This window comes from Xyrauchen texanus, chromosome 37 (assembly GCF_025860055.1).
Source record: "Xyrauchen texanus isolate HMW12.3.18 chromosome 37, RBS_HiC_50CHRs, whole genome shotgun sequence".
Lineage (NCBI taxonomy): Eukaryota > Metazoa > Chordata > Actinopteri > Cypriniformes > Catostomidae > Xyrauchen > Xyrauchen texanus.
This window is the reverse complement of record NC_068312.1, coordinates 10,473,115-10,494,980: the sequence shown is the minus strand read 5'-3', so window position 1 is coordinate 10,494,980 and position 21,866 is coordinate 10,473,115. Positions and strand designations below refer to the sequence as shown.

Sequence of the window (21,866 nt, the reverse complement as noted above, 5' to 3'; positions counted from 1 at the left end):
CAATGCAAGACACATCATACATGTTGAAACGCCAGATTTATTTTAAAGGATGTTCAAACAAGGAGAACATTCAAATTCAAGACTTTCAAAAGTAAACAGAACATATTTTGAGTCCCACACAATGAGGAATGTAACATCTTGGTCTTAACATTTGAAAAGTAAAGCAGAGACAACTTCTCAATGCATCATCATCCATTGCAAAACATTTTCAAACTTTTGTAATGCTTCAAGTCAAGACAGATTTTATGTATAATTCATATCTAACAGGACAAGATATGCATTGCATTTTTTAGGCAAATTTAGAATGTTCAAGTAGCTAATGCTGAACAGCAAGCATACATGACCAATTCACCCTAAACCCATATATTCACAAATATTTCAAATTTGCAGCCTGTTATCTTCTGTGACTGGATGCTACATTGCTTTTATATGCTCATGAGAAGCAATTGAGGGAGGAAAGAACTAACTAGGCGCTTATATATTGCAATATTTGTTTAAATCAACAAAACAGGAAACAATGAAGGGGGTTGTGCATTAACTAGACATCTATGGTGTTTATGGGTCAGTTGGAAGTGTTTAGGCTGCCTGTGCGGTTAAGTGCATATGATTTCAGTGTGGTAACTCATGTGGAACAAGTTTGTAGTGAGCACCACAGGATGGGCAGCGCTGGGCCTCTCCCTGGTGCAACCAAAACCAAACCACTGCAGTGTTGTCCTCCTGGCCTAGACAAAAACACAGCAAGGTCATATTTTCCAAAGATCATGAAGCAATCCTGAAAGCCTGTGTTATGATAAATTACATAGATAGATATGAACTGCATATGTTTTCAGGGTGAAAATAGAGGTGGAGTATAGACTGCCGTTGTTCCTTAAAGAATGCTTGAGGGCTGTTTAATGTTTATATAGAATGAATAGAAAGACAACCACATAAAAGTTGTGACAAAACAGCTGCACTAAAGTCAAAATTAAAGATAGTACTTTAACTTACAAACACAGCCAACAATCCTCTTGTTGATAATGGAGGGAACGAGATGGGGGTCTTGTTTGGAGCCAGCGTACTCCTTTGGTTTTAAAATGTTATAAGGGTCCTGGTGGAGAAAGACAGCAAGGATTGGTCACAGCTGGGTCTTTATTTTTGCTAGACGTCACTGGATATACAATATGATACAACTTGAATCCCTTTGGGGCAATATAAAATACTTACCGTCCCTTTTTTTGCAGCTTGCAACACGATCTTCTCCAGACCGGTTGCTTGCTCATCATCAGTGGGAATGCCTGAAAACAAGGTCACAAACATAATTACAGTTTTTGCAAGGAAGCACTGTATTTTTATTCATCAAACATTCTGGTTAGGAGTTTTTCCAAACCTATATATATATATATATATATATTAAACTTCTTCAATTAATTAATTCAGCCCAAACTACTTAACATACCGATACTGATTGGTGGTCTTTCTTGCACTTACTATCATCCTGAATTGTGATCTGTCTTAAATCTATTTATTAGTGACAAATCGGCTCATCAGCCAGGTCAAATATAGAGGACATTTAGCCATTTTAAGATGAACTGTTTCTGCTGTTTGACAAACCTGATTGGCAGATTAAGAGAAGTGGTCATTCCACCTAGTGTTTGTTCCAAATTCTACATAGAACCTTGCCAAAAGTAAAAGCACTCTTAACTGGATGGATGAATTTAGTTTATATTTTTCAACTAAATAGTGCATAGGGTCACTCTCTGGGTGTCCTGTCCTGTGTGTAAAGGCACAATGATGATAGTTATCTGGAGGTGTGTCTGACAAATGGAACCAGAATTTAGCTGCTCTCTTCTGGATTTCAGTGAGGAGAGGGAACCTGCCCAGTTCTGCTCTACAACCCAGACGCAGGGCATTTCTGTGAATTCCCAGGATGTTTTTGCAAAATTCTAGGTGGAAAATTTTTAACAGGGCTTTTGTCCCAAGATTCATAATTTAATTTATATTTGGGGCCCCAGATTCCACAGCCATAAAGGAGTATAGGTTTGATGATGCTATCGAAGACTTTCAGCCACAGTTTAATGAGGGGGTTGAATTTAAATAATTATTTTCTTATACTATAATATGTCCTACGGGCTTTGTCAGTCAGATCTTTTATTGCCAAATCAAACTGTCCTGAAACAGAGATTGTAAGACCCAAATAATTATAGCGGTAATTATATGGGGTCTCTCTCTCTCGCTCTCTCTCGCTCAGTTAAATTTAAAGGGGCTTTATTGGCATGAATGTAAACAATACAATATTGCCAAAGCAGAGGTTGCGTAAAAAAAGAATTAAAAAAAAGAAGCAGAACTTCATCTTAATCTATAATTACATTTAGTTTAACAAATATAAAAATAAATACAAAACAGGTTCAGAACTGCTGAAGACCACAGTGTTTAAATAACTTAAGAGAACTGACAAATACTTACACATAAATGAATATACACACATACACTGAGGGTCACTGTGGTGAACACTGGGGTGACACAGGGGTAAAACACATAACATAGATTCACCCACTGTCTCTCCGGCTGTGACACGTTAAAACATATCTTGCAGCCAGTGCTGCTGTGTGTCCCTCTCCAAGTATTATGTACATTTTTTCTTGTTCTGTCATGGTTATAAATTTGTTAATGCTGTGTGTTAAATTATGCATATAAATGTCCCTTGTATTTTGACATTTTGGGCAGTGAAGGAGAAAGCGCACCTCTGTCCCAATCTCACCTGTCGTACAGTGAGCACACACCCTTTCTTCTCTGGGTAACCATGTTTTTCTGTGTCTGCCTCTCTCGATGGCGAGACTGTGCTCACTGAGCCTGTACTTGCTCAGGATCTGTCTTTGCTTTGTATCTCTGACAGTCAGGAGATACGCTTCCAATTCATACTTTGATTTTAGAGTCCGATAGAATTGTAATTTGCTTTGTGTTTTAGTTTCTTGATCCCAATGTTCCAGATAGGTGATTTGAGATTGTTTGATGATCTGATTTATTCTGATGTTTGGTTGTAAAGCAGTGCTGGTCTGAGGCTGGTTAGTGTTAGTAGTGTTAACCGGGTTAGTGAGTCTCAGAACCAGCTGACTGAGGGGACTTTTTTCAGGGTTCAGTTCTTGGGTTTGTAGCGCTTTATAATGTAGCGATTCTGTGGGACTTGATTTTAAATGCATCCAAAAATTTAGAGATCTTTTTTGTACGTTAATAATCAATGGGAATCGTTCTAATTCTGCCCTGCATGCATTATTGGGTGTTTTCCTTTGTAATTTCAAAATTAATTTGCAGAATTCTGTGTGTAGGGCTTCTGTTGGATGTTTGTCCCATCTAGTGTAGTTCTGACCCCATACCTCACTTCCATACAGCGCTATGGGCTGTACGACACTATCAAAGATCATACACCAGATTGGAATTGGTAATTCAGTATTATAGAACTTTTTCTTAAGAGTATAGCACTCTTCGAACTTTTACTTTAAGTGCATTCACTGCCTTACTGAAGCTTCCTGATGCAGTGATAATCAGCCCAAGGTAAGTATACTGCATAGTGTGCTCTAGTGCGGTGCTGCCTAGAGAGAACTGGTACCGTCAGGTCCATAAATATTGGGACATCGACACAATTCTAATCTTTTTGGCTCTATACACCACCACAATGGATTTGAAACGAAACAAACAAGATGTGCTTTAACCGCAGACTTTCAGCTTTAATTTGAGGGTATTTACATCCAAATCAGGTGAACGGTGTAGGAATTACAACAGTTTGTATATGTGCCTCCCACTTTTTAAGGGACCAAAAGTAATGGGACAATTGGCTGCTCAGCTGTTCCATGGCCAGGTGTGTGTTATTCCCTCATTATCCCATTTACAAGGAGCAGATAAAAGGTCCAGAATTCATTTCAAGTGTGCTATTTGCATTTGGAATCTGTTGCTGTCAACTCTCAATATGAGATCCAAAGAGCTGTCACTATCAGTGAAGCAAGCCATCATTAGGCTGAAAAATCAAAACAAACCCATCAGAGAGATAGCAAAAACATTAGGTGTGGCCAAATCAACTGTTTGGAACATTCTTAAAAAGAAAGAACGCACCGGTGAGCTCAGCAACACCAAAAGACCCGGAAGACCACGGAAAACAACTGTGGTGGATGACCGAAGAATTCTTTCCCTGGTGAAGAAAACACCCTTCACAACAGTTGGCCAGATCAAGAACACTCTCCAGGAGGTAGGTGTATGTGTGTCAAAGTCAACAATCAAGAGAAGACTTCACCAGAGTGAATACAGAGGGTTCACCACAAGATGTAAACCATTGGTGAGCCTGAAAAACAGGAAGGCCATTAGAGTTTGCCAAACAACATCTAAAAAAGCCTTCACAGTTCTGGAACAACATCCTATGGACAGATGAGACAAAGATCAACTTGTACCAGAGTGATGGGAAGAGTATGGAGAAGGAAAGGAACTGCTCATGATCCAAAGCATACCACCTCATCAGTGAAGCATGGTGGTGGTAGTGTCATGGCGTGGGCATGTATGGCTGCCAATGGAACTGGTTCTCTTGTATTTATTGATGAAGTGACTGCTGACAAAAGCAGCAGGATGAATTCTGAAGTGTTTCGGGCAATATGATCTGCTCATATTCAGCCAAATGCTTCAGAACTCATTGGACGGCGCTTCACAGTACAGATGGACAATGACCCGAAGCATACTGCGAAAGCAACCAAAGAGTTTTTTAAGGGAAAGAAGTGGAATGTTATGCAATGGCCAAGTCAATCACCTGACCTGAATCCGATTGAGCATGCATTTCACTTGCTGAAGACAAAACTGAAGGGAAAATGCCCCAAGAACAAGCAGGAACTGAAGACAGTTGCAGTAGAGGCCTGGCAGAGCATCACCAGGGATGAAACCCAGCGTCTGGTGATGTCTATGCGTTCCAGACTTCAGGCTGTAATTGACTGCAAAGGATTTGCAACCAAGTATTAAAAAGTGAAAGTTTGATTTATGATTGTAATCTGTCCCATTACTTTTGGTCCCTTAAAATGTGGGAGGCACATATACAAACTGTTGTAATTCCTACACTGTTCACCTGATTTGGATGTAAGTACCCTCAAATTAAAGCTGAAAGTCTGCAGTTAAAGCACATCTTGTTTGTTTCATTTCAAATCCATTGTGGTGGTGTATGGAGCCAAAAAGATTAGAATTGTGTCGATGTCCCAATATTTATGGACCTGACTGTATCTGTGTTCCTGACATCTGGGCTTTTTCTGAAAGACCATAATGTTTGTCTTCTTCAGGTTTACTGCCAGGGCCCAGTTCTGGCAGTAGTTCTCCAGTAGGTCCAGATGTTGCTGTAGTCCCTGTGGGGTGGGTGACAGCAGCACCAGGACATCTGCATTGAGCATAAACTTGATGTCTTTGTCTTGCAGAGTGAGTCCAGGGGCTGTAGACTGTTCCAACTGCACCGCTAATGTAAATGTTGAAGAGTGTTGGACTCAGACTACAGCCCTGCCACACTCCTCTCTTCTGGGTGAAGAACTCTGTTTGTTTGTTGCCAATTTTTATTGCACATTTGTTGTCCGAATACATCGATTTAATTGTCATAAACTTTACCCCCTACACCACTTTGTAGTAGTTTGTAATAAAGTCCATCATGCCAAATAGAATCAAATGCTTTTTTGAAATCAACAAAGCATGCAAATACTGTCCCTTGTTTGGTCTGGTTTAGCCTACATGTTTATTGATTAGGGTGTGTGGGTGTAAATGTGGTCCATAGTTCTATAATTTGGAAGGAATCCAATCTGACTCTTGCTCAGGACTTGTGTTCGTTAATTCTCTCTCTCTCTCTCTCTCTCTCTCTCTCTCTCTCTCTCTCTCTCTCTCTACACTCTTTCTAATATATTTATATTACAACCAATCTCTTTTCTAACAATCATTTTACATGCAAATTTTACATAGTTGTTGCTACATTGCAAACACATTTATGTCCTTTAGATTAAACAAAATGTATTTATTTAAATCTGCCACTGTTATTTATGCAGTTAACAGCTATCGTTAGTGCAATGGCGACTAAATCGGATGACGACAACAAAAAGGATTAAAGAGTTAGTGCGAGTCCAGTGACAACTCTACAAATATATATCGACATATCGATAAGGTCCTTCATATAGCCTATATTTATATACTAAGTGAAGAATCAAAAGCTTGCATTTAAGCACGTCCGCAAGCTGCAAACTATTCATCTTAAATTTCAGCCGATTGAGGCGCACATTTTCCAAACAAAAAAGCTCTTCATTCAGCAGCATACCTGCAGATGCCAGTCCCCTACCGAGAGGCGGGAGAGTCCGGCGGCAGTAAACTGCACTGGCCGCTGATCTCACGAGCATTCTGCCTGCCATCCTCACCGTCAAACACTTGACAGAGGCGTCTTCAGCCTTTATGAAGAGCACCGCAGATAAAAGCGCAATGCTGACATCTAGAGTTAAGGACATCTGGCGTGCTGAAAGTTGAAAATGTTTTTCCAATTTTTTCTTTAAAATAGTAATTTATTCAATAAAACCGTTTTTAAAAATAAAAATAAAATAATTATTCAAGAAACAACAGAATTAATTAACTGCCTAATTTCACAAAATCAGAAGTCTCTTAAAACGCACTCATTTGAACAATTTTGTTGTTCCTAAAATTAATGGAACTAGAAAAACACTAAATGATCACAATAAAAGCGCCTCTGGTATAAATACTACCGGCACCTTGAATTTAATTTGAATTTTGTAATAATACTCATTTTCATTGGTGCTTAATACCCATTTATGTATTACTATATTTATTTGTATTATTTTTTATTGGTGCTTATTACGCATTTATGTATTACTATTTTAATTTATTATTATTGCAATTTTGTATTGGTGCTTATTGCGCAGAAAGGCGCAACTTTAACCAGCTTGAGCAAATGGTGGCGTCGTCATCCTGTCACGTTGTCGTTTTTTGGCGCGAAATTCCGCACCAGGACAGAAGTTTTCCTTCCGTAGAACGTAAACATCTCGGAGACGGGGATTCACTTTCAGTTTTTTTTGGTAAAGTAAGGACAGTATGCACTGGGAGTGCAGTTTTTAGCTAACTGACAACACAGCTGAACTTGCACTCCGTTGTCAGTTGGCAAAACTGTTAGTGTGCACCCAACCGAACCGTGTGTGTTGTAAGATCTCGTTAAGTTGTTACAGTACTGTAATATCACAATGGCAGATGCTCTGTCCGATGCTAGTGATCTCAGTGGAGCAGAGGAGAGCCAAGAGGATGTGATGACTCCAGCAGAACTCATCGCCAAACTGGAGGAGGTGAGAGATGATCTTCAATGTTTTCAACTGTACACCAACACCTCATACAGCATTATTTGTTTATCAAAAGTAGTTAAAAAAAATGCTGTATATTTTAAGAAAATGTATAAATAATAAGTACAATTCTAGTCAAATGTATGGACACACCTACTCATTCTATATTATTATTTTCCAGATTTAAATTCATTACAACTAAAAACAAATAAAGTAATTGACACTAATGGAGGTATGGGGATTATAGTGATCAAAAAAAGTGAAACAAATATTATATTGTTGCTTCTTCAAGCTAAAAGGAAACTAGATTAGCCTACAGCTCTGCACTCAATGCACCACATATATCTTTTCAGTTTAATGTATAAGAAAACAAAACAAAAGCAGTATAAAATAATACCGTGGCACACACACACACATATATTAGGGAGAAAAAATTATTTGTACTACTGAAGAATAGAAAGATAAATTCAAGAATAATGTTTTATAATATGTGTCAGTCATCATGTTCGAGTGAAGAATGTCAGTTTTAATCCCCCGTGTTTCAGGCTTGGCTGAATGAGAAGTTTTCCCCAGAACTGCTGGAGAACAAATCAGAGCTGGTGGAGTGTGTGATGGAGCAGCTCACACACATGGTAGGTGTGAACAAAGGAAATGATGCCTAGAATGGATATAGTGATCAATGAACCACATATATCTTTTCAGTTTGAAGAAATATTACACTTCATTAAGTTTTGTGTGTATTTGTAGGAGGAAAATCTCCAGAGGGTGAGGAAAGGCGACGTGAAGGCCAGTGTGCACCGCATGGAGATCGATCGTATCCGCTTTGTTCTTAGCAGCTACCTCCGCTCAAGACTACAGAAGGTAACCAAATCTTTATTAAAGAGATAGTTTACACAAAAATGAAAATTCTCTCATCATTTACTCAGCCTTATGCCCTCCCAGATGTGTGACTTTCTTCTGCTGAACACAAGCTAAGATTTTAGATTAATTTTTCAGTTCTATAGGTTCATACAATGCAAGTAAATGGTGGCCAGAGCTCAAAAAGCAGCATAAACATAATCCATAGGACTCCAGTGGTTTAATCTATATCTTCAGAAGTGTGGGTGAGAAACAGATATAGTTCTTTTTTACAATACATTTTCCTCCCTGCCCAGTAGGTGGCGATATGTACAAAGAATGTGAATCAACAAAAACAAAAGAAGAACACCTAAGAGAAAAGAGCGCTTAGGAGGGTTGTTTGAAAGTGGTGATTCATAGTAAAAAAGGACTTAAATATTGATCTGTTTCTCCCCTACACCCATCATATCACTTCTGAACACATGGATTTAACTACTAGAGTCAGATGAATTTCTTTTATGCTGCCTTTGTGTTTTTTGGAGCTTCATAGTTCTGCTCACCATTCACTTGCATTGTATGAACCTACAGAACTGAAATATTATTCAAAAAATCTTCATTTGTGTTCAGCAGAAGAAAGTCACACATCTGGGATGGCATGTCGGAGAGTAAATGATCAGAATTGTAATTTTTTTTGTGAACTATCCCTTTAAATTAAGAAAATATTTACTAATCGATTTGCTGACAATTTTATGCAAATGGACAGTCCTTCTATTTAAGAGCTTTTATATAAAGTACATGTTTATGTTATTGTCTTTTTTTTTTTTTTTGGCTGTTCAGATAGAGAAATTTTTCCCTCATGTTTTGGAAAAGGAAAAGTCACGTGCGGACGGGGATCCTTCGTATTTGTCTCCCGAGGAGTTTGCCTTCGCTAAAGAGTGAGTGAATTAATTCTGGACCCTTTCCATAATCCAGTCCATAGTCTGTAGAAGATCTGAGTGTTTTAATAAAAAATGAGACTGCTGTTTTAGGAGCAGAAAAAAAAGTGCTTCATCACGTCATTGTCTTTTAATTAAACTTGTGTGATGTTTCTGTGGCGAAAAAGGAATAATTCACCCAAAAATGATCATCCTCTCATCTCTTACTCGCCTAATCCATACAATGCGAGTCAATGGGGTCCTACACTTTCAAGCACATAAAGGCAGCATGAAAAAAAAAAAAAGACTCCAGTGGTTTAATCCATGTCTTCTGAAGTGATACGTTAGGTGTGGGTGAGAAACAGACCAAAATTAAAGTCGTTATTTACTCTAAATCTAGACAACCGTCCCGATTGTGACACTGCATGCGGTTGCCAATTCTTCCATTGTGACCGCTGTCCTTTTGAAAAACCTGTGAGGTTATAATTTTATATCTCGTCCGCATTTTCAAAATAGCCCATTTGAGTTTGAAAACTGAACTGCGAGGAAGTGTGTGAATGAGCTTCTCTTATGAATGCTCAAAGGAGACTTTGGATGTCAAGATTTATCATGAATAAAGACTTAAATTATGGTCTTTTTCTCACCTAAAGTGATCATATCGCTTTTTTGACCTCATTTGTGTTCCGCATACAAAAGAAAGTCATATGACCTTGAGACGCCATAAGGGTGGGTAGATGCTGAGAGAATGATCATTTTGGGTGAACCGTTCCTTTAAAGAGTCATATCTTGTGTGTTTAGGTATCTGGCCAACACAGAGGTGTACCTTCGAGCCGTGGCTCTGAAACACATGCCCCCAAACCTGCAGAGCATTGACATGCTGAAGGCTGGTAAGAGCCATTGAGAATGAAATGTTGTTTTGAATTGTGTAGACAGTTAACCAACACTTCTGAACTCATTCTTGTTCGTTAAAAAAAAAAATCATAAGAATTGGTAAAGAAATGTAAGCTTATATTTACAATTCTATACAGTATGTATAGAATTTCTGAGATTTGCCAACCAGAAAATACAGGGAGTCTAGTTCAGCAAGCTGCTTTCTTGTAACCGAAATGTTTTTATCAGATGATTAAATTGGTAGATTACAATGATTGGCGAATCTGTTTATGTTTGCATGGCATGAAGTTCCTGAGCCGTGTCTGGACTCGTTTGTGTTCCTGAGAGTGAAGGAGAGGCAGGAGAACATCCTTGTGGAACCTGAGACAGATGAGCAGAGGTATTATCACCTGCCACTTTCATTCAACTCAAAAAGCACACTTTCAATGGAGTACCACACAAAACCTAGTGCGCTTCCTACCTAGACAGCATCTTAAGGCATGGTCTCAGTGCGAAGGCTGTAATAACTTGCTCCATATCTAAATCGATTTTTCTTTTTCGCTGACATCATCAAGCCCTCTTATTTGTTCATCCCCTCCAACCATGTATCAGACCTAACTGAATTCCTGGTTAATCAAATCAACCACAGCTCTTCATTCAATAAAGCAATACAACTGAATTCTTAAACGTGTACCATTCTTGGACCGTTGTCAGAACAGTATTTTTTATGATCGCTTTTAATGATGTTTTTCTTCTCGTTCTCTATCAGGGAGTATGTTGTGGACTTGGACGAAGGTTCGCAGCATCTAATGCGTTATCGCACTATAGCACCTCTAGTGGCGAACGGTGCCGTGCAACTTATTTAGAAGCTCACAGAACTTTAGGATCAGAATGAAGACGCCACAGAGGAACAGATCTTCTCTGTACTGTGGCCCCTTACATGGCGGATGCCAGACTGATGGCCAACTCCGTACAGACAATAGAAAGCTGCTGTCATTTGGACCCTGAACATCTATCTATATTTGTATTAAAAAAAGGCAAGTTTACATCACAAAACTGTCATAAAAGGGAGGCATCTTATAACTGGGGAAAACTGGAGAGGAAAAAAAAAAAATGACATTGTTATATGCAGTCTGACAAATGGATATGTACCAAAACAATACACTGCAGTATTTATATGGAAAAATGCTTAAGACTGAATAAAGTCTGAATTGGCTTTTTCTAGATTACTGTATCTTGGGTTCTGTTCCTGCAACTTTTGCATCACTTACAGATTGCGTAGTTGTTGTAGAATTTCTCAGAATTGTGAATTTCTCACTAACCATTCAACCAGAAGCTGTGGTTTTCTGTGTTAAAAGGGAAGTTGCTGGTTTGTGTATATATACCATGTTCCAAATTATTATGCAAGTAACATATCGGTAGGATTTCATTAAAATAAATATTCAGGTTTTAGTTTTTCAAAGAAAGTGATCGTTTGTTTGTTTTTTTCATATGTTTTAAGATAACTGGTATCAATCTCAGACAGGTTATGCCTCCTACATACGGATTGTAGTACTGTTCATATTACACAGCTGTCTGTTTTCTCATGGATTTCATAGGGTTTTCAAATATCAAGAGGAATCGGCAACAGGGGTGAACACATTACAAAACATTTCACTATTGAGGAATTCCTGACGACTCTGCATGGACTCCAAATTACGTTTCACAAAAGAGTACACGCGAGAAGTGATACGAGATACGAAAACAAATGCATGATCATATGTTATGCATTTCAGAATATGATGTGTATGTTTTTAATCGCCCCAAGGCATCATATATTTTATTGGTTACAAAATGAAAAAGTACCTCCTACTGAAAAATCTACCTATTTGCTTACCTGACAGTCTAAGAGGATTGGCAATTTCTCTCCAACTCTTCTCTTTCTCCACCCGGTTGTGGTACAGTTCAGAGGAAACATCAAATAGGCGCTGGTGCTCCTGCCAATGTTCCACAAAAGTTTCCTCCATTTCTTTGGTCCGATGAGACTTTGTTGATACCGCAGCCATGCTAGTTGGTGTTCTGTTGCAGGTACATCAGCACTCCTCCCACTGAAACTTCCAGTGCCCCATTTCTTTCTCTCTCACTGGCTGTAGGACAACACTGCAGTTGTATTCTGTTAAAACGTATTTCACATTGCACGATTTGGAATGGCAGACAGGTGACATCGGTGACGCATCAGCGCTTCTCTCAAATCGCATCTTTGATAGTTCATACATTGCATTCGTTGTTCATGGGAGTAAGCTCTGATTTGCCAATGATTTTTGGTTTTTGTTGGCGATCTCCACAAAACTGTCTGCGGGTGTCAATTGGACCTAAAATCGTGTAGTGTAAACTCTGCATTAGTTAAAGGGAAACCTACTGATATATCACTAAAGCTGAACAGAGATCATCGAACTGTCAGAAAGATTTGTGAGTGATTCACAGCACAGTAGAATTTGATCAGATAAAGGCTTAAGAATAGTTTCTGTCAGACAAATTAATGTTATTAAAAGGGCAGCTAAAAAAAGACACTGTTGAGCAGCAAACAGGTATTTGAAGCTGCTGGTGTCTCTGGAGTCCCAAGAACCTCTCGATGCAGGATCCCATAGAGGCTGGCAGTTGTGCATAAAGATGCATTTCAGTCACCCCTAACCAAAGCTCACAAAGAGAAACATTTGCAATGGGCTCAGAATTACATGAAGTCTAATTTTCAAACAGTTTTATTCACTTACGAATGCCATGCTACACTGGATGGTCCAAATGGTTGGAGTTCTGGATGGTTGGTGAATGACCACCCTGTTCCAACAAGTCTGAGATGTCAGCCAGGAGGTGGAGTGATGATTTGGGCTGGAATATTGGGAAGTGAGATGGTAGGTCCTTTTAGGGTCCCTGACAGTGTCAAAATGACCTCTGCAAGATATGTGGAGTTCCTAACAGACCATTTTCTGCTATGGTATAAAAAGAAAAAATGATTTTCATGCAGGACAACGCACCATCCCATGCTTCAAAAAACACCATTGATTGCATGATTGCCATCATCCCCTGACCTCAAGCCTATTGATAATCCCCTGTGCAGAATCCTTAAAAGGAAGATCTCTGCGGGTGTGCAGCAGTATATCTCCAAACAACAGCTCTGGGAGGCAATACTGGCATCCTCCAATGAAATACTAGCAGAAACTATACATGGACTTCAAAGTTCAATGGATGAGAGAGTTGCTGAAGTCATCCCAAAGAAGTGCTTGTATATTAATATGTAACTTAAACTGTAAATGGGTTTTTTGTTTTAAATTGTGTTTATTTTTTGAAAGATGAACTGTCCATGCTGCACATATGACATATTCCTGTTTTGAGTTCATTATAACCCATTGAATGGGATTTCAAAGTGCATTCTGCATAATTATTTGGAACAACATATTTTTTTTTTTTTTCTCAAAATATCAATAAAGTTGTTGACATTATCGGTTCTTTCACGTAATAATATCCACATTGTAAAATAATTGTTGAGGATAAAATAAAATCCTTAATCATTCTTTCGGAAAAACAAACAAAAATGGCATGTGCATAATTATTTGGAACAGGGTGTATTAGGTCTTTTAAATGGTCACTGGTTATCATGCTTGTGCTGTCTCTCTGTGACTAGTTTTGGAATGTATGCATTTGAAAATGTATGCGTATCCTTGCATTATAAGAAAATGCCAAACCAAGTGGTGTATATACATACATATATATATACATTATATATATACATAATTTAAGAGAAATGCTCTCGCATAATTTGTTTAAAGGTCACACGTGATTTTATAATGTATTATCTAATGCAATTAAATTCATACACTTTTAAATGTGACTTAAATATCCCAAAGTGTCAAAAGACATTTTGGTGCAGCTGTATTACATCTCATACCAGCCTGTTGTCTGAGAAATGCATTTCTGCAATGAGTATGTGCATTCCATTCCAAGTTACATACCTGGTAGTTACTGTATGTCTGATAGGTTCACATGCTGAAACTTCTATCTGCAGGTCAACACTTGCATTATTTTATTTGTTCTTCCAGTATTATGAAATAGGTGGATTCACCACTGACACAATCTCATCAAGGGATATGACTCTCATCTAGTTCTACCTTTCGTCATAGAAATGGCCAACTAAACCAAAAACGTAAAAATATATATATATATCAAATTGACAGTTTATGTACTGCAAAATCAAAATCCCGTTTGCTTTCTTAATCCACATTCCTGGTCTTATTGTAAGAAATTATCCCAAAGAAAAATGTGTTTTCATAACCTTTCGTCAAAATGTAAAACGTAGAGTTACTAATATACACTGTAAATACTAATGTTGTCATGGACCCAATCTCAGATCTCTGTGTTAGCGCTACTGTAGTAGATGTGTTAATGCATTTCTATGGAGAAATAAGTTTACTTATTTAATTATTAACCTAGAATCAGTTATAATCTTCTTTATTTGAGCTGTGTTATTATTTGACCTCAATTTGAGTCAATTCAACTAAAATTATTAAGTAGAAACATTTACATTGCAAATCTGAGGTAAGTCTACTTATTTCTAGTTTTCTTAACGTAAATAGTTAAGGGAGTTAACCAAGTTAAGGGAACTTTATTACACAAGTTTTGGAGACGCCTTTACTCAAGAAAATGAGTTTACTCAATCAGTTGAGTAAAGTCAACGTAATAGGGTTTTCAGTATACTCTTATTAGCTCCTTTTTGTCAAACAAGAATTTTATAACTACAAAACACATTACACTCTTACTAATAATTTATTGCCGTGACTGATTCACTCTTTACCATCATTTAATTGGAAGATGGAGCTTTTCAACGTCCTGTATACGTGCCTCAATATCCTCTGCCACAGCTTCCTATTTTACAGTGGGTTTGAACCCATTTGTGACACAGGAAGTCCACACTGCATATCATCATCTCTGGCATGAATCATAGGGAACTGCTCATCTGCTGTCGTCAAACTAGGTCACAACCCAGCTATTGTACAATTACTGGAATGAAGACTAAAATGTCTTGTTATGTGGGTCAGGAAGTAGTAAGACTTTAACTTGACCTCTTATTTGGAAACAAATGCATACCGAAATGTAACGTCAGGCAAATAAAACTAAATATTCATGCTCAAGCCCTTCATGCTCAAGACGTTTCTGCTGTGATGCTCACAGATCTGCTTGAATTCGTCCCACTTCCAGATTCATTCTTATGCATTTCAATGTTAAAAGAGATTAAAAAAGCAAGAACTCATTTTAGCTTGTCTTTTTAATCTAAACTTGGAGAGGCCGTGTCCCCCATTATATTCCTATAGATCAGCTTTATATGTCTGATCATTTCTCTTGTTTCAATGTAACTTACCAGCCAGTATAATTTAACACAACAATTTATAAGTCTATGAGGTGAAATACTGAAATATTTAAGCATCTCTAAAAATGCCTCTTTAGTCATATTTCATGCATCCTCTATGTAATTATCGATTTTTCCATAATGGTTACATAAGGAATAAGGAAGAAATTTGCTGAAGAACCAATTTTAGGTTGGCTTACTGAGCTTGAAAATATACTTTCTTTGTCAAGCACTGATATTACTGGGACAAATAGGTATTAGAGTGAATCTTATCATTGTTAAACATTTAAAATGTAGATTTAGACCGAAAACTGATCGTCAAGAGGAATTTTTTTTTTCTTTGCTTTTTTTAAAGATTTAACAGATTGTGCAGTTTGATTGGTTTTGCTTTTAACTAGAATCAGTTGAGAGTGTTTTTGGACTTCTATATTTGAGGCATCAGTTGGCAAGAGTTCAAACCACGTTCATCCGTGCTACGTGCTAAACCGCAGGTCTAATATGGCAGTTATTGTAATTTCTCTCTTTGTCTATTGCAGTAATGTTATTATTCTCCCTCACTCTAACTCAGTTTGTTAATGAAGGAAACTCAAGCGTGAAGAATGTGTGAAGCCTAATGAGGTTAAATCTCACACTCCGATTTGTTTGATGGGTAAATGGACCTCAGGAGTTTTCATGTTTTTCCTCATTGTTTGAGGGCATAATTATGTTAATTTGTCTGTTACATAAATCACATAAAATATAAATATCATCACCGTCTTTTCTACTCACCGTTTCATCAAACAGGTATAGAAAGAGTCCAATTCATTCTGTGGAATGGCTGAAAATATTACTTAGTACACTTTGGTTTGAATGCATTTATTTCAATAAATGTCAATGACGGTAGAACTTTATAGTTAAGAAATAAAGAGGGCTCTTTGCATAATTTTCAAGACACTGTTAATTTAGAAATTCAAGGGTGAATCGCCAATAATAATTGGATTATTTTAGGTGGACTTGGTTCACTCTTATTCAGAATAAATTGTTATAGCCACATCATGACATTGTTTTTATTTTCAGACAGCTCTAAATAGAAATGCCTAATGTTTTGGCCAAGCAACAATCATCATTCTTACCGTTCAAGGAAACACATGTATGCCAGGGCATGAAGTGATCCCATCTGGAGAGGCAACAAGGTTGGGATTATTCATTAAAACTAAGACTTAAAGGATATTCCGGTTCAATACAAGTAAAACTGAATCGACAGCATTTGTGGCATAATGTTGACTAGCTCAAAAATACATTTGGACTCATTCCTCCTTAAAAAAAAATAAAACAATCTTGGTTACAGTGAGGCACTTACAATGGAAGTAAATGGGGGCCAATTCATAAACATTAAAATACTAAAATTTGCACGGTTGCTAGGGAGGGTAGTCACATGGGGTAACCTCCTCGTGATCACTATAATGTGGTTCGCTCTTTGTGGGGCGCGTGGTGAGTTATGCATGAATGCCACGGAGAATAGTATGAAGCCTAATCATGTACTAGGTCTCCACGGTAACACACCTCAACAAGCCACGTGATAAGATGCACAGATTGATGGTCTCAGACGCGGAGGTAACTGAGATTCGTCCTCCACCACCCGGATTAAGGCGAGTCACTACGCCACCACGAGGACTTATGGTGCGTTCACATAGAATGCAAAACGAGCGTTTCGCACAGCGCGATTACATACAAAGTCAATGCAAATATGCGAAAAGACGGCGGGCGGCGTGAATGAAGTAAATGGCACAATTCGAACATGCGAAATCGCTTCATTCAAGTATTCGCTACATTTTTCAACTCCAGCGAAAAATCTGCATGACGCGTTGTCGCGAAAGCCATCAGCGTTGAGATTGTCTGGATGTCACTGACGTACTGACGTAGTAGCAGAAGAAATCTGCACCATTAGTGCGCATTGGGGATTGAGCGTTCCAAATTGGGGAGAAAAAGGGGAGAAAATAAAAAAAATCCTCACAGTTTCAAAAGTATAACCACAAGACGTAAACAACATGCATGTTAACATGATTTTATTGTGATAAAATTGCTTGCTAACTGTGATGAGGAGGACAGTGTGGCCAGGGTGTGAGGGTGCACGCCCGGCGCTGAATCAGCTCAGTCAGCCGAGAGAGGGATAAAGATGGGTGGGGGACGCCCCAGAGAGAGAGAGAGAAGAGACACACGCACGTGCCTGTATGTGTGTCGTTATGCTTCAGTTCAGTGTTGTGTCAAATTAAAGTTCTGTTGATTGTTCACTCCGGTTCGCACTTCCTCCTGGGTAGTTAAGGCAGAGTCTGCCACAGTGGTGCCGAAACCCAAGATAGGAGGAAGACACGGCATCAGAAAAGGTCTCGACGCCAAGGAGGTATGATACGGTGGTACTGAAGTGGTTTGCCCGAAGGCGGAGGAGTGTACTGCCGTCCGCCACGAGACGAAGGTGCCACTGCCACCCTCCAGGGGGTGGGGGAGCTCACTGCCAATCACATTTGGCATTTCATAACACCTTAGATAAACAAATTAATCTCCATTGTGATTGGATCAGTCAGTGTGAGCCCACTTTTAACATTCTTCACAACTAATCTATTCGCCACCTTCAGAAAAACAATGTGTTTTATAGGGGGTCTTTAGCCCCTGCAACAGGGAGCATTTAACCACAAATACCATCATCTCACTTATTGGACAGTTATTGAAAAAGTTTTGATTTAATAGCATTGAACAAATCTGAAAATGAGTACTTTGTCTCAAAATAAATGTGATCATTCCATGGATTTTAATTAGCTACATACATTTGCAACATTTTATAAACTATTAAATATTAGATTAAAGTATATCAAAATCAACACGCAATGATCTCAAGAGGACAATTTTGCAGTGCATTGTGACGAAAAGTTGTTTTGGGATGTGTTATGGACGTTTTTGTTGTTATTTAGTATTTTGGGAGAAAATCAAATCAAATGTGCACATATATATATATACAGTAATGTGCAAATGTCTTAGGCACATAAGATGTTTCGCAAAAGCAATTGTCTTAAGATGTTTATTTATATCTTCAGCTTTAGTGTGTCAACAGGAAATATAAATGTTAGACTCCCAAAAGGAAAAAAGTTCATGTTTAATTGTCAACAGCCCAAATGCCTTTGTCCTTTCGTACTCTTCTTCAGACAGATCTGCAGGTGATTAATAGCCTATAAGTCGTGTCTGGTCTTTGTAAAGCTGATTGGCTTGAGTTTGGAGGAGGGATCATGTTACTATAAAAGATGAAGTGACGCACATGAAGCTTTATGTGGTCAGATTCATACAGAACTTCTTCACTCTTTCTCATATAAACTGAACACATAAATCAAGAGTACGTGAAGGCAAGAGATTTGGAGATTGTCATCGGATGATTCAATGGTCACAATAAAAGCACAGTAAGATCCTTTATTGGTCATAATGACTTCGGTTGTTGTTTACTTGTTTGGGTAAAATATCTGTTGATTTAATGTTTTAGTGTGTGAAGAAAACCCACGTGTAAGCTATTGCTTAATGATGAAACCTTCCAGCTGAATAAATATTTAAAATATTTGTATTGTTTAGGCTAACTGTTATTTACATTTTTTTTTTTTTTTTTTAACAGCTCAATTTAAGGTCAACGTGAGGACTTGAGAGAAAAAGGGAACCGTAAAAGGACTTCCGGATACATTGTAAAGATGACTTGTGCAAAGTAAGTTTAACGCCATGCTGGCCTGTGTGAAGTAAAATGATTATAGTGAGCTCTAAAGTAAGGAGACCCGAGAAAATCAAACATTAAGCCTTGTTTTTGTTTTTTACCCCACAGTGTGATGGCGAGGTTGGGCAGCCCTGTCCTGCCAGTCTCTGTGATGTCTGTGGATCTGGCCATCGGCTTCAGGTGCAAAAGCTCCCCGCGCATCAACTACCTGCTCTCCGTGTCCTCTCCCAAACCTCTGCGGCCCTGTATCACTCGTCTGCTGGAGTACAGACACCCTCCACCGACAGCCCTTCCGACAACCAAGAGCGGCCGCAGAGGGAAGCGTGTCGCGTTTGCCGACTCCAAAGGGCTTTCTCTCATCACAGTGCGCCTGTTCTCCGAGAAAGAAGAGAAAATCGCGTATGAGACCGTGAAAATGCCACGGCTGAAGAAGCTGCACTGTGTTAAAGAGACCTCGTTGCGTCTTGGGTTTGACCAGCCTTGCGTCGATTTCCAGGCGTTCAGAAGTCGCCTTCAGGAAAACATGGTGCTTTTGGAGAGCTGTAAGGTCACCAAACGCTCCGTCCTTGGCACCGTGCGGGTCCGGAATGTCTGCTTCGAGAAAGCGGTTCATATTCGCGTTACTTTCGACACTTGGCGCAGTTACCTGGACGTCCCGTGTTCTTACCTGGACCAGTGCTACGGTGAACCGGGAACAGACGTGTTCGAGTTTAACATCACCGTTCCTGAGCAAATGGACTCTCGAGGACTGATTGAATTCTGCGTGTCCTACTTGCCCAGTGGATTTAGTGATGCTGTATGGGATAATAATTATGGAAAAAACTACTGTATACATGTTTGTGAGACATAAGTGTGAAAACGGACTACAAAATGTGCCGTTTACACCGTTAATTGATCACTATCTGCTGTCTTCAATGTACAGCTGTGCATACATCCAGGTTGATTTAACTTTTGCGCTTTGTGACAAGCTTTTGATCTGATTAGCACAAAGAACTGACTGAATGTGCCCTGATCACTAGAGGCTTATGTATTTTCCCCCTGTTTTTAAGAAATAATTTTTGGAACATGGCATTTGTTTATATTTGGCTAAAAATATTGCAGAAACTGGATAATGTAATTTTAATATTTTTATCTAATATTTTACAATCAGAAGTATTTTTTTTTTTTTTTTTTTTTTGAGCGAATAAATGTTTTATCACTTATTGCAATATGTATTGTTGATCATTATCGTCATAAGCATATTTTTTTATTATTATTGGGTTATGTCAAGTCATCCAAATTTCTGAAACTTCCTGGCTGAATCTTTAGATTTTTGGTAAAGTGATATTTCAACAAAAAATCATCTTCTGAAGAACCCAAATTATTATTATTATTATTTTATTAACTATATATAATTTCTGCTGTTTTTCTATACAATGCAAGTGAATGGTGACCAGAACTCATACTCAAAAGCAGCATTAAAGTAATCCATATGACTCCAGTGATTCAATCCATGTCTTCTGAAGTGATCCATTCAATTTTGGGTGAGAACGAACCAATATATTAACTGCAATCAGCAGTCTCCTCTGCGGTCATGATGTCAAGATTTACTAAACTAGTTTTATGCAGCCTTTTACGTGCTCTTTGGAGATTAAAAGTTCTGGCCGCCATTCTCTTGCATTGTGTGGACCTACAGATCTTAAGTATTCTAAATCTTCATTTGTGTTCAGCAGATAAAAGAGTCATACACATTAGGGGATGGCATGAAGGTGAGTAGCCTATATGATGAGAAATTTCCTTTTTGGGAGAACAATCCCTTTTACACTTTCAAATTAATATATTACGTAAAATATCAATTTTAGAAATCCATTTTTTTCTCTTTTTGAGAAATTATTACATTTTGAAGACGTATAATTTGCTCCATGTTCGTGCAAGGGAAACCTTATTACGGTTTGTACAAACAGAAGGCTTTAGGACCCAGCAGAAGCCTCTGCCAGCTGGTTGCTTTGGCAGTGGGCTGAACTAACGCAAAGCGGTAATTCTATTGGCTAGCGCTCACAAGTCACCGTCCGCATATTGATTCAGCAAATCAGTTCAGTCAAACGCAGACAACCTAATTAATATTAATGAGCCCGACAGCCTGTCAGACATTAGCGCAGCAGAGACTGAGCTATTGACAATATGCAATCCACCTGAGACAAGACTGGAGGGAAAATACAAGTCATCTTTGACGATTATAAGTTAAACAGATGAGAACATTTTAAGTTTTGGTCACTTTTAGCGAGTTTTAAAACTCGGACGTCTTTATTCACAGAAACGCTGAATGACCAACAGGCACCAGCCAAAAAAATGTCTGCCTGGGACAGACATTAAAGGGTAACTAAACCCTAAACCAACTTTTTTTAGTTAATGATCTGTAAGAATGGGGCTTTATTAGTACTGGTCATTGATTCAAGTAATTTTTTTGACATTTGTGTATAAAGTGTTTTAATTCTACAATATATGGTGTAAAAACGTCTGAGTGCTGCCCTCTCCAGGTTGAGCGGTGGCTACTGCAGTTGAATTTTCCTATTGGCTGTTTGCGGTACTTCGTGACGTAAGCGGTGACAGCTGAGGTAAGCAGGTTCCAGCTCACCACGCCCTTGGTACGAGCTACCACGCCCATGGCAGTATAAAAACCATCTCGTTTCGTCAAAACCACTGTAGCGAGTCAGGAGTTGGAATTGCGAGTAATTGAAAACGATCAGGATAGAGTATTTTAGCATCTATTTAGCATAGCATTTATATAGTTATTTAGATTATTTAGCTGTAGCCTAGGTAGTTAATTAGCATATTTGTTAGTGTAGTATTGT

The 21,866-nt window shown here is 38.4% G+C and overlaps 3 protein-coding genes across 3 annotated transcripts; 2 read left to right on the top strand and 1 right to left on the bottom strand.

Moving 5' to 3' along the window:
• Nucleotides 1-2: 2 nt before the first annotated feature.
• On the bottom strand, nucleotides 3-6,433 carry LOC127630862 (cytochrome c oxidase subunit 5B, mitochondrial-like). The gene is made up of 4 exons (XM_052108700.1): nucleotides 6,293-6,433; nucleotides 1,204-1,274; nucleotides 988-1,087; nucleotides 3-722 (listed from the first exon to the last, which is right to left on the bottom strand). The coding sequence occupies exons 1-4, from the start codon at nucleotides 6,381-6,383 to the stop codon at nucleotides 610-612; spliced, it is 375 nt and encodes a 124-aa protein (XP_051964660.1). The 5' UTR covers nucleotides 6,384-6,433; the 3' UTR covers nucleotides 3-609.
• A 553-nt stretch (nucleotides 6,434-6,986) lies between these two features.
• Nucleotides 6,987-11,376, top strand: LOC127631180 (DNA replication complex GINS protein SLD5-like). The gene is made up of 7 exons (XM_052109208.1): nucleotides 6,987-7,319; nucleotides 7,859-7,945; nucleotides 8,061-8,174; nucleotides 8,988-9,085; nucleotides 9,863-9,951; nucleotides 10,244-10,334; nucleotides 10,704-11,376. The coding sequence occupies exons 1-7, from the start codon at nucleotides 7,221-7,223 to the stop codon at nucleotides 10,798-10,800; spliced, it is 675 nt and encodes a 224-aa protein (XP_051965168.1). The 5' UTR covers nucleotides 6,987-7,220; the 3' UTR covers nucleotides 10,801-11,376.
• Nucleotides 11,377-13,647: 2,271 nt separating this feature from the next.
• On the top strand, nucleotides 13,648-21,866 carry LOC127630460 (protein phosphatase 1 regulatory subunit 3C-B-like). Its single transcript, XM_052107995.1, has 3 exons — nucleotides 13,648-18,736; nucleotides 18,943-19,029; nucleotides 19,144-21,866. The coding sequence occupies exons 2-3, from the start codon at nucleotides 19,016-19,018 to the stop codon at nucleotides 19,883-19,885; spliced, it is 756 nt and encodes a 251-aa protein (XP_051963955.1). The 5' UTR covers nucleotides 13,648-18,736; nucleotides 18,943-19,015; the 3' UTR covers nucleotides 19,886-21,866.

Excerpts from the sequence above, each read along its gene's own strand:
- LOC127630862 (XM_052108700.1), bottom strand. The coding sequence starts at position 6,383 with ATGGCAGGCAGAATGCTCGTGAGATCAGCGGCCAGTGCAGTTTACTGC. Across the intron at positions 1,275-6,292 it reads TAGGGGACTGGCATCTGCAG|GCATTCCCACTGATGATGAG; the intron begins GTATGCTGCTGA and ends CCTTGTTTTCAG. Across the intron at positions 1,088-1,203 it reads AAGCTGCAAAAAAAGGGACG|GACCCTTATAACATTTTAAA; the intron begins GTAAGTATTTTA and ends TTTCTCCACCAG.
- LOC127631180 (XM_052109208.1), top strand. The coding sequence starts at position 7,221 with ATGGCAGATGCTCTGTCCGATGCTAGTGATCTCAGTGGAGCAGAGGAG. Across the intron at positions 7,320-7,858 it reads TCATCGCCAAACTGGAGGAG|GCTTGGCTGAATGAGAAGTT; the intron begins GTGAGAGATGAT and ends CCCGTGTTTCAG. Across the intron at positions 9,086-9,862 it reads GAGTTTGCCTTCGCTAAAGA|GTATCTGGCCAACACAGAGG; the intron begins GTGAGTGAATTA and ends TTGTGTGTTTAG.